The sequence below is a fragment of the Galendromus occidentalis genome, unplaced genomic scaffold, assembly GCF_000255335.2.
Source record: "Galendromus occidentalis unplaced genomic scaffold, Mocc_1.1 scf7180000077446, whole genome shotgun sequence".
Taxonomy (NCBI): domain Eukaryota; kingdom Metazoa; phylum Arthropoda; class Arachnida; order Mesostigmata; family Phytoseiidae; genus Galendromus; species Galendromus occidentalis.
Window position 1 is genome coordinate 622,070 of NW_003805434.1, and position 15,415 is coordinate 637,484.

At 50.8% G+C, this 15,415-nt stretch overlaps 2 protein-coding genes across 2 annotated transcripts; one reads left to right on the forward strand and one right to left on the reverse strand.

Annotated features, from left to right (window-relative positions):
- Positions 1-440: 440 nt before the first annotated feature.
- On the reverse strand, positions 441-2,552 carry LOC100900403 (eukaryotic translation initiation factor 4E). The gene is made up of 5 exons (XM_003743423.2): positions 2,429-2,552; positions 1,689-1,787; positions 1,452-1,552; positions 1,009-1,283; positions 441-868 (listed from the first exon to the last, which is right to left on the reverse strand). The coding sequence occupies exons 1-5, from the start codon at positions 2,444-2,446 to the stop codon at positions 753-755; spliced, it is 609 nt and encodes a 202-aa protein (XP_003743471.1). The 5' UTR covers positions 2,447-2,552; the 3' UTR covers positions 441-752.
- Positions 2,553-3,311: 759 nt separating this feature from the next.
- Positions 3,312-15,415, forward strand: Rap2l (Ras-associated protein 2-like). The gene is made up of 3 exons (XM_003743424.2): positions 3,312-3,584; positions 11,726-11,803; positions 14,462-15,415. The coding sequence occupies exons 1-3, from the start codon at positions 3,312-3,314 to the stop codon at positions 14,660-14,662; spliced, it is 552 nt and encodes a 183-aa protein (XP_003743472.1). The 3' UTR covers positions 14,663-15,415.

Below are 15,415 nucleotides of genomic sequence, written 5' to 3' on the forward strand. Positions count from 1 at the left end.
GTAGATGAAACTCGCTAAGAATCCTGAGATATCAACAGCAAACAGAAGGAAGTTCACGTTCTTATCCTGTCATGCCTGGGAAAAATCCGTTAGCAGGCTTGGCTGCTGGTTTGATTTGCTGTGACTTCGATAATCCGCCGGAAGAATGGAAACCTTGCTTTATGTATGTCGGACGTTCTGGACGATCATAGGAGCTTCGCTCAGTCCTGAATAGGGCAGCAGCGCGCCCAAATTAGGCAAGAATTCGTTCGGGGAGATGCTATTCAGGGAGACGCGATTCGGGGGAATGGGATTCTGGGGGATGCGATTCGGGGACTCGGGAGTGTACCGTCTCATCGAGACCAGCAGAAAGAATTCCCGCGCCTTGGAATTGAAGTCAGCCATCACCTCGGAATGTTGTCCGGGCTTAGGGATATTTTTGATCGAATAAGAAAAGTTCGTTTTAAGATGAATGAGTTCGCTGCTTTATTGATGTTATTGTTTCTTATTCCGAATGGCCTTTAGATAGGTCCAATTTTCGTTGTAATTTCTGCTCTGCATTCCCTTTGCATTCGCTAGACGAGCAGGCTCATTGTCTAAAGTTGGTCGGTGTCGTTGGTAAAGTTTCCTTGGCCTTGTAGCAGCTTGTGTTGGTACATCCACGGTCTGCCGAACAGCAGCGATCGGACATTGGATGTTAGAGATGAATAAATAAAGTTCGAAACTGGCGTATATCAGAGCGCGTCCCAAGCTTCCTACAGCCACAAATTGATTTAAACTGTATATTTAGGCTTCGTCATCGAGGATTGTTTGTGAGAGGTTTCCGCGTGTGAGTTGTAGCAAACGAGAGTTTGAGCATTGAGGTGGAGTCGCTGTTTCATAATTCGACCTGGAAACGAAGAGAGTCAAGATGAGAAAGATTTATCTACCCGAAAATGGAGACTCGAGATTCCGTTCAGCTACTAAGTCGCCTTACGAATCGAGCCACGGGAAGTCGGCTCTCAGCAGCGTCATGAATGAACTACGAACCAATTGCGAGGCACTGATCCTTGGAGTTTGCGTCAGCGGTCCACAATGAAATCTTGTCCGCCTTGGGTCTCACGTTGACGACAGCGCCGCAGATAGCGTCGCAATTTTCTTCGAAACCCTCTCCGATAAGCAGAAGTAGAAGCTCTAGCCAGGAGTTATCTAACTCTTGAGTTCTAGCCTGCCTGTTCAGAGAGATCAGCCACCTGCCACCATTCACGTTAGCGGAGTCTTCCCACATGGGTTTGATCCCATCTTTGAACACACAATAATCGCATCTGGAAAACGAGAATTACATTTCAGGATTCACCATCACGACTCCGCTCGGCTGCACTGGCCCTGAGACCCGAGAGATCTCACAGAAGCCGAACTATACTGGATCACTCGGTTCCGAGATCTGACTTAATTCCGAGAGCACGCAGGTTGATGGGGAAAAGACAACTCACCCTTGCGGAATGTGAGAGACGAGCTCGATGTGATTGTACAGCGCCCAGAAGTCTTCAACCGTCGAAAACGAAGTGATCTTCAGAAGATTCTTGTCCCAAGCCTGAGGGGGAAACGATAACCAATCCTTTCAAAATGCCGTGGAACATTGGGGATACCATGCGGCGGAAGCTTTTCGGGGAGGGCCCGAGCCGAGCTGGACTCGGAATACGCATCACTACCTAATCTGATATCCTCACCTTAGTTTTGTCGTTTTTAAAGAACCAGAACGACCAGGTGTTCTGGAGGGGGTGTTTAGTTTGCAGGACTGCGGGCACGTTCTCCTTCTGTTCGTTATTCTGAAATCATAGGGCATTCTCAGTTTACGAGGCCGACGCATCGAACGATGTTGCGCCGGACCAAGTCCGATCCGCGGTGAGCGTCCCCAGCCCCAGAGTTCGTCTGGGAGAGCTCCTCCGCAGTATAGAACCATGCGGAAATTCAGTTCTCAATTTACAGATCGGACTTGTAAACGGGAATGGGTCAGGGAACGCTCCAGATGTGAGCTCGACTGAGCCCAGAGCGTCGAGAATCGGATAAGGTGAAGTCGTGAGCATATGGATCTCGTTGGCGGTACTCTTCTCTGAGATCCCCCGCCTCCGCTGGGACGGCACCGGCGTCTCGGAGTCTCTGCAGAGTACGCCACAGCCAATTCTGATCGATCGAACGCTACACGATGTTCTCTCTGATCGTATCGAAGACGAAATCACAGATCCTCGGGCTCCGAGGTCGATGTTCGTGGCTTGGGAACCCGCCGGGCAGCGCTCGAAGCTACTTCTTATCTAAAGAAATTCTCTGGCCGCTCCCAGACTCGAGTCCGGGCATCGACTGGAGCTCTCCAAAGAAGCCCCCGGCAGAATGGCCGCGTCGCACGCGTCCCGTCTCTCCGAAAACGCTCGCATAGAAAAAGCGCGATAGATATGAAACTTCCGTCTCTCACCGTTGAGGTATCATTCATCTCGCGAATTGGAGGAGAATTCTAGTGTCGGAAAAAGTTCTAAATCACCATACACAAACCGCACACACGGCTTCACTGAAAAGCTGGACGAGTAGCAGACGCGTTCCAGTCGTTTATATATACCCTCTCTCAACCAAGAGATACTCCGGTGAAGAAGCCTCCAGAAATCACAATCGGATCCCGGAACCCTGATCAGAACCGTGAGTCCAGTCGATAACTCATCTGGACCGCATATGCACCGCAGATACCAATCGAAGTCAGGGAAGTCAGCCAGCGCGGAGGCGCGGAGGGAGCGCGTGTCTGGGTTGCGGATCCCCGTCGATCCCTTCGCAGGATACGAGGGAGATTCGGAAAATGAATCTCATATTATCCTCGGAGTTCAGGCTCCCAGTTCTCAGAATAAGTAGATTCTGTCGATAACGATCCCGCCGCGGAGCGAGTAAAGCGATTAAGGACTCAATTTGAAAAAAAATCCTTCCGCTCAGTGGCATGCAGGACACGACACGTTCTGGCTTGTGCCTGGGTTGTAAAAAGATTGTGGGTCAAACTCGGAGTAGGCGACAGTCGCCCATTTTGTTGATCTTGGTGAAAACTTGCTCAAATTATCCGCATCCAGTGCGCGCTGGTCGTGCCGTAGCGTTTTACGTTGTCGCAGGCTACGATGTGTTAGTTGGCAATCGTCAGACAAGCTGTCATGTCTCCTTGGAGCTGAGGAGTCCCTCTGACAGAAGCCTGCTTCAGTAGTAGTGGCAGCAGCAGCAGCAGTCGCATTAACATCAGCCTTCAGGAGAGCTCTGTGCGAAGTTGATCGTCGCTACGAGTTTTATTCGTCGCCACGGCTCAACGTAATCGTTATTGAGGCACAATGCGTGAATTCAAAGTGGTCGTACTCGGCTCAGGAGGCGTGGGCAAGTCGGCTCTGACCGTGCAGTTCGTCAGTGGCAACTTCATGGAAAAGTACGATCCGACGATTGAGGACTTCTATCGGAAGGAGATCGAAGTTGACCAGGCGCCTTGCGTGCTCGAGATACTCGACACGGCGGGCACGGAACAATTTGCCAGCATGCGAGATTTGTACATCAAGAACGGACAGGGTTTCGTCGTGGTGTACAGTATAACAAGTCATCAGACGTTCCAGGTGAGTGTTTTCCCTCTTGTTTTTGACAGCGAACCGGACGGAACGATTCGTTCCGAAGGTTCGAATGCATGCTAGCTCGAGGAATATGTTCCCTGGCGAACAATAATCACAGTGATCATATCGACGGTGGAAATAAGTCTTCCTGTGCGAAGGAGAAGATATAATTCTCGATTGACAGCGGAGTCAGAGCGAGCAAAGTGACGTTCCGACATCCGCGTCGTGTTCTTTTGTTTTTATTCCTCTTTATGTTCGGTTCTGGTATTCGAGGACCGGTGGCTCCGGGCGGCAGCGATTTAGTGGCTTGTCTTGATTTCGCTTCAGCTGGTGGGTGGTTTTTGGTCGGTCGGTCTATCCGTCCGTCAGCCCGTCCGTCGGTCGCTCGCTTGGACGGCCAGTCGTTCTTTCGAAGCGACGAGGGCGCGTTAGGGTGGCTATCTATCCGTATATCCCGCCATGTGGTCGTTTGCGTCTTGTTGTGTGCAGCCGCGGTTTTTGCTATTCTGTCTTCCGCCGCTAGCGCCGTGATCGCAAATGTCAGATCCTAACTCCTCCGCAGCCCCCCCCCGCCTCCCCCCGCCTTATTCGTAAGAGGCTCACCCGTGCTGGTTCCCCATTCGGTCTGTATGTCGGGGACTCGATCCTATCGCTCGCCTCGATAGATGAACGGGTGGTCGTGGGCAGCAATCTCTGCACAGTGACTTGTATGACCTCAGTTTACGACTCTTGGCGGGACTAAAATGCAGCCTCAAAGTTGAGGCTGTCCATCCTTCTTGACTGCCTTCCAATGGATGAATCCTCGGCATCGCTACGATGCTTTGCGTGCCGATCGATTCGGCGTGACGTTTTGAACTTCCCCTGACGAAGAAGTAAACATACTTGGTTTCTGCAGTGACAGGCGAATTCATGAATTCGGAAGAATAAACAGACGAGTTCCCAGGATAAATGGTCCAAGAGCTTATAAACTGTTTTTTTTCTGAAGACGATCCGAGTCCACTGCCATCCACTCACGTTGCTGTTCCGCCGAGGTGGATATAGCCATCAATTTGATCGAACTTCTGAGCCTCTTACTTGAGTGGGCCCTCCGCTAAACCTAGCATCCCATGATAAGATCATTGAGTCCGGATCCATCCCGCAATCATGATGCTCTGCGGTTGGAGTCCGGAATGCGTTCCCGGGCGTCGTGGAGTTCTTACTGGAGTCTCCACTCCGTCTCGTTCGTTCAGAAATCGACCTTATTCCCTACGACGCATGCTCTCAGGGCTGTTCGAGCGTTGATGGACACTGACAGCGAATTACGGAGGAGGTATATAGTTTCACATTCGGAGTCTCGTGTTCAGTGAGCGATAATGAAAATCTTAACCATATCTGGGGCCCCAGCGCTTCCGCGATTAGAGGCCGCTGCTGCCTATACGGCAATCTATGGGCTTTGTGAATCAGGCCGTGATGATGTCTCATATCGATTTCCGCTGTTTTAAGATTGTGAGTGTTTTTTTTGCATTTCTCCCATTTCGCTCGGTTCGCTCGCCATCGCGCCTGAGCCTTTTCGGAATCCGCTCATGAAGATAAGTCCATCAAAACTCCGTCGATGACTGTAGCGAAAGCGGATACGATTTTGCTGGTCGAGCAAAGTCGAGAGAGGAAGCCTCCGAAATTCTGGGGACCTCTTTCCATTCTCAGAATTTTCGGGACGTTTCGACCTGAATGCAATGCCTCCGTTCGATCAGACCCACGGGAAAGTCTCGCGGCGGAGCTTAATTTAGGGTTTGAACAGCTCTGATCGGGCTGGATGGCTGAGCCTTCGAGCTTCCTTCCTGGAAACACGTCGATTCTCGAGATGTCGGCCTTGCGTATCACCTGGAGTACCTCGGCTGGTGGTCCGTCTGCTCGAGCGTTCGTTGCTACTGCGTTCCGGCATCATGTCGTATGAGTAACCGTTCCTGTAATCTCTAAGCTTCCGGCGTGATTTGTCTCGAAGCGAAAGAAATCGCGAAAGCGCCTGGAAACTCGCGAAAAGAGAGATCGGTGTGGAGAAATGTTTTCCTTCTCCGGTGAGCAATACGTCACGACCTGTATTCCTTCTCGGTAGAGCGAGAGGTGCGCCTTCCAGAACCAACAGTCAGCGAGCGAGCGGGCAAATCAATTCGCTTCGCATATCCGCTTCTAGTTTGTCGGTCGGTTCCTTTTTTTGACATTTCAAGACCACTGCGTCTTGGGTTGCCTTCTAGCGTTTGAACGATGGGTCTCTTCCTCTCTTCCTCGATCGGGTCGCCAAAGATGATAGAGATTTTTTCGCCGGCGGATCGCCCGACGATTACGGAGAATTGACGCAACGAGGTCGTCTCGACATACGTCTGATGTCATCCACCAAGCAGGCGACCGACCGAACGAACGAACGACCGTTCAGCTCGCGGAACAGTTCGCCGACCAGCCCTCAAGCCAAAGGCAGATCTCGCAGCTTTTGAGCAGAAGCTGCAGAAAACTTGGGCTGGTCATCAGCACTCGCTCACTCAGTCAGACACAGCTTTCGTCTTCGGGAATGATTGCTTTGTCTCAACTGGGTCCTCCGTGAGTTGGACACCGAGCGGGGCGATACAGAAAATGGGTTCTGATGATGTAACGACGATGAACAAGAAGCAAGTTGCACATCAAGATAGAAAGTTCAATGAAAGAAGAATACGACCACACCGAGAGACTTTTTGAACGAACGCGGGGAGACTCGGTCCGGATCCGGGGAATATCGGGCCCCGGGACGAGAATCTGATTTTTTCTGGAGAAGCAGCATGTTCGGTTCCTTCTCCCGGAAGTTACGCTACAGTAGGAATACCGGGAAGATTCAAGGCACGATACCTTGCGCTCCTTCCTTCCCACAATCCTCTTCACTCGTGATCGACTATCAGCGCTGAGTCGCTGAGTGTTCGGGATATCGGGAGCAGAAAAACGGAGAATCGGAGCTCCCGACGAGTATCGAGCAAGCGGGAAGAACCATAAACAGATTACATTACGATCCGCGCTCATTGCCACGGTCGTCATGGGCTGAATTGAGAAGAATCGTTGCCGAGACAAACAACAATGCTTTCGCAATTATGATCACTCCCATCAACATTTACATCTGGATCGATAAATCGATCTGGCGGGTGGTTGCACGCGGCTCTATCCTTATCCGGAGAGCTTGATTGGAAATGATTGGTGGAAATTTCATGATCCTCGCCTCTGCTTCTCGGTCGGAGCAAATCGTTCCCTAGACACCGTTTCTTCGTCAATAGAGGTTCCGTGATGGCACATTTCCTTAGTCAAGAGGAGAATTAATAGGCAGCAAAAAGATGTCGGAGCGCTTCGAAAGCCACAGCAAGAGAGGTTTTTGGAAAAACAGTTTGGTCCAGTTATTATGTGAACCACGTCGACACGCGGAGACGCCTGTCGGCTGGCTGTGACTCATTCGCCCGTCGCTAGACGAGCGATGCCAATGCTCACGCGACAAGCGGCAATAGATCTTCAGACTTTTTTTCACTAATTTTCTGCGAGAAGCGGAATCACTGCCTCGTACCGCTGCTCGAAGGAGAAATCCCGAAAGGGAGCTGTGTCTATTTGCCTGGGAATTCCGTTTTCGGAGAAGAATTATTGTCAAGGAGTCCAAACTCTTGTGCAAGCTGTCCGGGCATCCATAGAAGGGTGAGCTTCCGAAAAAGAAAAATTCGAAGGGGACTGGGTTTTATTAATTAGAGGGGCGCCATAGATGTGCGCACTGCGGTAATTGATAAAAAGGCAGGTGGATTTATTTACTGTTCGCGACAAAGATAAGCCGGTCAGCGACGGAAGCTGACCCGGAGCTTGACCAAGCGCATCAAGCACCTCCTACAAGTGAGACGTTGCGACCGTCGCGTCGTCGTTGTCGACAACATGGACAACAACGTGAGCGCTGGTGGCGCTGTCCGGTGCGCGTGATCTTCGCTCTGTGAGTCGCCGGGAGAATGTTTATACGTCTCCTTTCTTCTCCACTTGGCTAGGAGCTCCTCGGAGCTTTCCACGCTTCCTGGCTAAGTATGTCTTGTTGTTTGGTGAGAGCATTTGTTCGAAGCGTTTTGACAATTGAATGGATCGTCTCGCCAACGACATTTGAGAGCAACACCGAACTTCAGAAAGCGGCACGGAAGTGTTCCACAGACCAACTTTGAGGAGGAAGAAAAATCAGAATTCATCGTGAGATGCCGCCGATGCAGCGGTTATCTGCCGCTATCCTGTCGAATTAGCCGGATCGATTCCATGACCGCGAAACTTGCGGGACAGACTGCGACAGTCGGACGAGGAAATAATCCTCATAAAGAAAAAAGTCTAAGAAGAGAGCGGGCTCCGAGGATCGTTCCACACCCCCCCCCCCCTGTGGGATGCGGTGTGAACATCAGCAGGTACATACAATGCTTTCGCGCTCGGGTTGATCGCACGAGGAAACGAAAACTTGGAGACGCTAATGACGCGGGTCATGTCCCGACCAAATGAAAGATCTTCGATCCCATCTGGCGAGAGAGCAGTCATGGATGAGACCGCGGATATTGATCTGATAGAGAAAATGTGATCAACGTTCCGCCGACAAACGACGAGCGGTGAATATCTGAAGTGGTTTTGTTCTTCTGGAAGCCGTATGAGTCCTTGACGTGATGACGGAACGCGGATTCCCAAAGCCTTGATTTTTTGCTTGATATCGGGACTGACGGATGCTTGCCTTCAGACGGATTTTTCACAGGATGGATTTTTCTCAGGCGATGTTTCGCAGAAAGAGCTGTGATGCATTCAACCTCGCTTCCGGGAGCAGGGGGATGCGACTGGCACCACGTGCGTGGGAGTTCGAGTCAATGCGGGATCTCAGAGCAAAGATATTTCGATGGGTCCCGACGGGTTGAGAGGGAATTCTCGACTCAGCAATCGTTGCTAAACGGAAATACCTATTCGATTTTCTGCGGAGGTCTACCCTCAACTTCAATCACCGTCAGTGTCGATCCCCGGTGCTGTCATCATCACCATTACCGCCACTATAATCATTAACATTAGGAATAGCGTATTAATTCCTAGCGTATTGATAGAGTCATTTTTAAGGATCCTTGACCTCGACTCCAATTTTGCACATGTGTCTCTCAAGCAAAGGAAACGGGCCTCATTCAAACGTAGGGGGTCAACTAGCACGAGCAGGTTTGAATATCACCTTTCGATCCTACGATTGAATGAGCCCTCGAATCGCAGGTGTGTCCCCAGAAATTTACTTCTCAATTTGATTTTCGTTATACTTCGCTCATTTACAGTAAAAGCTCGTTATAACGACCCCCATTACAACGAATTTCTCGGTACAACGAACACTGAATTTCTCCTCCTGTGGCCAACTCGCCATAGGGATGGTGTTGAGCGGCATTCGTTACACCGAAAAATTTGTACAACGAACCAGTTTCGTCGGTCCCTCTGTGTTCGTAGTAACGAGCTTCCTGTTGTACTAGCAAGCGCAGTCTCATAGACTAAGCAGAGCGTGTGCCTCGCATTCTTCGATTTGATGCCCGTGGTTCTTCTGACGCTCAGAACAGTGTGTATTCTGGCTCAAATCGCTGAATCATCGAGCGATTGTCATCGTTGATCGAACAGGGAACTTCTGGAGCAGCGATTCCCAAATTCGGAACCCCCGGGGCTCCAGGATGATGACGCGACCTTGCGAAGAGCCCCTCGCCACGTGATCGTTGCTTCCGAGTCCGGGCGAAGAAACATATCGTGCGATTTTCCCACCCGTCGGCTCAGGTATCTTCAGATGGGCTGAAGTCTACTGGAGTGCACCGCCGCTCACTTTCGGACGGAAGCGGAAACGACATTGAGTGAGCTCCTGCTCCCACCAGAAAGTGTGTTATTACGAGCCGTATATTAAAAAAGAGTCACTCCTAAGGCTAACGGTGAGCTCTTTTCATTAGGGAACTTTATGCATTCAGCCGAGGCCGGTCTGATGGCCAGCCCCTCAGTCGCGATTTCCTCGATCTTCTCGACGCGAACAACCCTTGCCGTCGTGGTTGTTGTTGCTGCTGCCGCGGACAGACGCCGCCGAATAGGAGACGCCGTCGGTCCCGTCGAGTGGACGAACGTATTATTTTTCTTCTCCCAAATGAGATCTTCTCTCACTGTACCGGGCCCGCTGGTCGGCCGTATAGCCAGCAGCGTTCGTTTTCTGAGCTCGAGAATCGAATCCTCAACACAGATCCTATCTGGTCGTCGGTGAAGCGACCGTCGACTCGGCCGACCGACGGTCTGTCCAACGGAACGGTGGATTGACCTTGTCGCCCAACGCAAAGCTTTTTTGGTCGGGGCTTTGAGACAACCGATGAATGTATACGTCAGCGTGATTATTATTTGCTCATTTGTGATCGTTCCCCGGACTTCTCTTTGCCAGGAGACCCAATCCTCGATCGGCGAGAACCCGAGGCGTTGCTTCACGTGAGGGACAGTTTGCCACTCGAACCCGTTACGGAGGAGTTTTTGTATTCGCTCAGTCACGACAGAGATCATAATTCTCTCTGTGGACTTGGAACGGCTTGTAAAAGTCTTTCGTCCACTTTACAGCAATACTTCACTTGGAAGCCCTTGGTCTCCTGGAAGTACTCTTGATGAGAGAATATCGATCGCCTCTGATTTACTCTGCCGGATATTTTCCTTCTTCCCGGCATAGAAGACCGCTTCGGAAAACAGAGCTCCGCAGCTCTTCTCTTTCCGTCTTGACGGGAGGGAAACAGAGTAAAAAAGAGTAGGGCTCGAGGCAATAACCGAACCGCAGATCCCCTATTGTCAATCCGACCGCCATTTGGCTGAACGCGGAAAAATTTTGTTTCTGGCATCTTTCTCCCCCTGTTCGCTACCGCTGCTCGTACAAGGCAGAACTGTTAACGGAACTTTTCCTTCCCGGACGCCAAGTTCGGCGCTCACCTTCGGATGCTCTTCTTTTTTTTGTATTTCTGCGGACGAGGGAAACAAACGAAGAACGAATTGAGTTCGAGTTCAGAGTGCTCCACAAAGACGACTTGGAAGAATCCTTATTGAAGGAACGCTGCAACGAGTTGATCACGGGGAGCTGGCTCGTCGTCTCCGCCGCCGTCGTTTCCACCATGGGCGCCCATCATAACGAAGTCGATCGGGGACAGACGTCGAGTCTTGCCTCGACGTTTTTCAATGGATTTAGCGTGCGAGTTTCCGACTTGAGCTGTCAGGCAATAACGGTCGACCAAGCGAAAGGCTGAGAGCGTCAGTGATTGACTACGTTCAGTCTCTAAACATCGTGGTTGTCTGGCCCGACGAGACGGTCGCTGGCGATTGCCGACGATTGTGGTGAAATTTACAGCGGAGCTTTATCGGAGAACAACGTGAGGAAATTTCACGCAATGCTGGAGGAATCTCGTGAGACCACGATCTCATCGGGAAAATCAGGTAATCCTGGCGGTGCTAATGGTTCTCTGCGAATAATCCAATCTCTTTGGGACCGAATTTTATCTCGCTTCACAGAAAGCTTGATTCGGCTCAAGGATCTTGCGATTTTAAGTCCAGAGAAAGTTGAGCGGACGCGAAGTCCGACGAATTTCGTATCTTGAACGCGGCTGTGTCCTCGAAGAAACTTCACGCAGTTCCGGGAAAGGTTCCGGATGCAAAGTCTTCTCAGAGTCGGGAAGGAATAAATTGAAAACTACGAGAGTTTGAGCTCCACGCCTTCGTCCATACGAAGATATTGGACTCGTGAAAGCTCGTTCGAACTTCTTCGCGGGTCTTGGCTTGACTCCGAGTCCGGGATTGGAATCACATCGGCGCATCGTGTTGGGCAATAGAAGGCCTTCGACCTATTTCACCTTTTTAAGAGTGAATCGATCTACGATAAACTCGGAATCCGTCAACGTAATATTCTGCGACACCCACATTCGCATGAGAAATCAAAGTGGTGTCCTATATTTCGGTACAGACCGAAAGAATCAAGCAAGACTCTAAGCGTGGAGGGGATATCGATGTATTGAATGTGTTTGTTGCCTCGATAATCTGAGAGTTCTCGGTTTGGGGCAATCATAGAAGGTTTGTTTCGGTCTGTAAGTCGCGAGAGAGACTCAACGTGCTAAAGTAAGCGTCTGTTTATTTCTTTACAGGACATCAGAAACATGAGAGAACAAATCATGCGGGTGAAAAACTCCGAAAGTGTTCCAGTGCTCCTAGTCGGCAACAAGGTGAGTCGATGAGTCATTGACGATATGCTGAGCGCTGTTACGCTTGGCCAAACGATGTAGACCCTTCCATTGAATCCAAAGTCGCCAGCCGCGAATTAATGCCATCTGAATCATCCGATTCGGCGGTTGCATATATTTACGCGCGAGTACGAGTAGAACGCCAACCACCGAAGCTTCATGACGGCTCTCGAGCAGCGGGCTCCCGGGAGCTTGTCCTGGAGGCTGCTGGGACGGAGCGGGGAATTTCCGATTATGTACTCTAATTTCTGGATTGGAGTCGAATGTGCTGTCACCGTATCAAGATTTCCGAGCCATATCAATCTGGGAGCGAGATTCGCTCGGTCATCGAACAAGATCGCATGTGGATGCGTCGAGCTGCATTGAGGATGGAGCTGCTGTCAGCTCTGATTTGAGGAGCAATTAGAAGTATCCAGGGAGAGATCTCGCTCTCGAACCCGGTTTCCCGGCTCTGCCTCCTAATCCTATCCATGTTGTAAGCGTCTTTAAGATCATTTTTCATTCCCTGATCACGTGTAAACCCCGCGTGTGTGTCAGAAACCTCAAACACGCGTGGAGCATTTTATGATCTTTCGGGAGAGAGCTCCATCGATCTTCTGTCCAGGTCTTCAAGCGACCATACTCGGCATCTGCGGAGCCTTTTATCGTGCATCTATCCACGATGTGATCGATCGAAAAAGACTCAGGCCGTACTTCACCATCATTTCGAAAGGAGCCAAATGACAGCAGCTCCGAACGACTCCTCTGCAATCGATCGCTGTTTGCCTCAATTACTCAGAAGCGCGCGACGAACAAAGGAACTGTGCAGCGGACATCTTCGTGCCGAACATCCCTCTCTGATGATTTTTTTCGCGGAACTGTCCGAAAAAACATCGATGTAACACCGAGCTCGGACCGTTGTCTACCGAAGCCCCGAATCAGCGACACGATCCCATTGCTCAAAACCGGACGCCGACTCCCGCGACGGCCCCCCTTCCTCGACGAGGATGGAGGGTTGAGATTCTCGGATATCTCAACTGCGGTGCTGCCCCGCGGAATAATAGCCGCTTTCCTTTCGCTTTCTGAGTCGGCAGCTAGAATCGCGTGCGAAGGACGAATCTCGCGACAGAATGAGCCAACGAATAATGTTCTGTGCTGGATTGTTACCACTGCTGCTGCTGCTCCCGCTGTTCTGATCGACAGTCATGTGACCGCTGGTTCGCTCGCTTTGTTGCTCGCACACCCGCCTGGCTCGGAGTTTCCCGGTGCGAATCACACTTTTGCTCACCGCCGGCGAGATGGACGAAAAGGGGAAGGGAAAGTGGAGTTGATACATCATCTAGGTAGGCGCACGAGGGCGACAAGGACGACGCGAACAATCAGAAGCGGGGAAAACTTGAAACGATTCCGGAACATTTCACAGAGAAAAAAGATCAGAACCGCCTCCGTGGCGGACGCTGCGGATCTCGCTGAGCGACAATCCAATTATTATTAATAAGAATTAATGCGTCAGCCATCGATTCCATCGGTTCGGGAATTTTTAAGCTGCCGGCTGAACCGTCCCCGTTCGCTTGCCGCTTCCCTTTCTCCGGCTGATGAGACATCGCCCCTGCGATTTTTCATAATTTCAGCGGAGCAGCCTCCGAGACCCTCTTCTACCTCCTCAATGGACCTGCTCTTGCCTCGTTTTTCGATAACTGTTCTGCAATAAGTTGTGCGGCGAACCTTGTTTCTGCATTAGAAAGTCCGACGCCAACCTCGTGTGTCATTCTTTTGAGCGGCATGAGAAATCCGATTCGGGGTCATAATCGATTGGGTCCAGAGACTTTGGAATTCTCGAAGGGTGCTCATGGGGAATTCCTTGAAATAAGCTGTATTCGCAATATCTCGCAAACATCCCATTACCCATGATTTGAATTTCGATGAAATATTCAGGCGACCCAGGTTCGAATGCCCCCACAGGATTGAGGGAGCGTACGAACACGATTCCAGATGATCAGGATCCGCGTACGCCTAGATTTGCAGAACCCTCTCGAGAAAGATTTCAGTGAAACTCGCGAGAGTTGTTCAGCAAGATGAGGAGTTCTATTTGTGTTTCGTATCGAGACTCCGCTCGCTACAGGAGATAGGCGACCCCGTGGCATCGTAACCATTCCGCAAGGCTGATAATATTCGATGCGGGTGAGCGTTGTGCAAATATTGGCCCGTCTATATCAACGTGGTCTCCGCATTGACTCCTGTTTGTGCGCGCGTACTAGAATCTCATTAGTATGGCGCAGATATTCGCTCTGGAAGTCCACTTCGCTCAGCGGGCTTGGCTTCTTTCCCTCGGTCGTAATGGTGGTGGTCGTCATCGCCCGCGACATGCTGCTGGGTCGTACACCGCTGCGCCGACGTCGTCGGCAGCATTTTTCGTTCTCAGTCAGTGTCGTCCGTCGGGGTAACTCTGAGGCTCTGCTTGAGCGAATATAGAGCTGCTCACCCCGGAACCAGAAAATCCGTTGCCTCGAGTTCACCATAACTAGGTGCCATGAGTCTTGATAATGTATCGACTGGATAATAATCGACATTCTGGATATCGTCGGTATATATCTGATAGGCAAGCCTCTACCGAGCCCGTAGGTGTTCCTCCAACTGAATCCTTGATTTCTTGTCTTGCAGGTTGATTTGGAGCATCAGCGAGAGGTGACGCGCGCCGAAGGCGAAGCGCTAGCTCAAATATGGAGATGCCCTTTCATGGAAGTTTCGGCAAAATTCAAGTCGAATGTCGATGAAATGTTTACCGAAATCGTTCGAGAAATGAATGTTCTTCCGTCAAAGGGCAAGGGTGATGGGGTTTGTTGCTGCTGTGTGCTGATGTGATAAGCAGATAATGGAGGAGAAGAGCTCGTTGGATGGCATCGAGTCGCTGCGCGAGCAAGACGCGCTCTGAGGACGGGAGTCCGAGTATCAACCAAGCGCTCGATCGAAGCCTGCGACAGCCAACGATGCATCCATCAACCAATCAAGCCTTCGAATTCGAGGGTCGAAGCGGAAACAAGGACCTAGTAGACGATAGAAACATGTTTTCACAAGTTTAAGTTGCTCATTTTGTGACCACCAAACACATTAGAACAAGAAGATGAGAACAGGATGACGAAGACGACGCTGCTCGTGGTGGGCCACAGTGTGCGCGGTGATTCCTCGTGCCGTGCGGGCACGTCGGTCGGTGCCGCTGCTCCGCGGCAGAATCGTCTGAAGACCCGCTGTGCGTTCCTGAACGATCATGTGTCGAATAGTTCACCGGTGATCTGTCCACATCTGTTTGTAGTAAAGGGTCTGGCGCTCTTAAACCATCTATTAATCTCTCCGAGACACTCCTACTTCTCTGCTTGCTATGTGAGGCTGCTGACCGTTTGTTTGTCTATTCGGACGTCTGTCTGTCTGTCGATGTCGATCCATCTATCTGCCGTTCTGCACTCGAAGGCGAATCGTTTAATGTATTTACGAATTTGATCGACTTTGAGCTTTCGAATCCTTGGGGGCGCGTACGGAGTTTTGTATCGCTCCGGCACCATCCGATCGATATCACAACTTCCGCAAATTTTCATTCTTCAATGGAGAGAGAAAATCGCT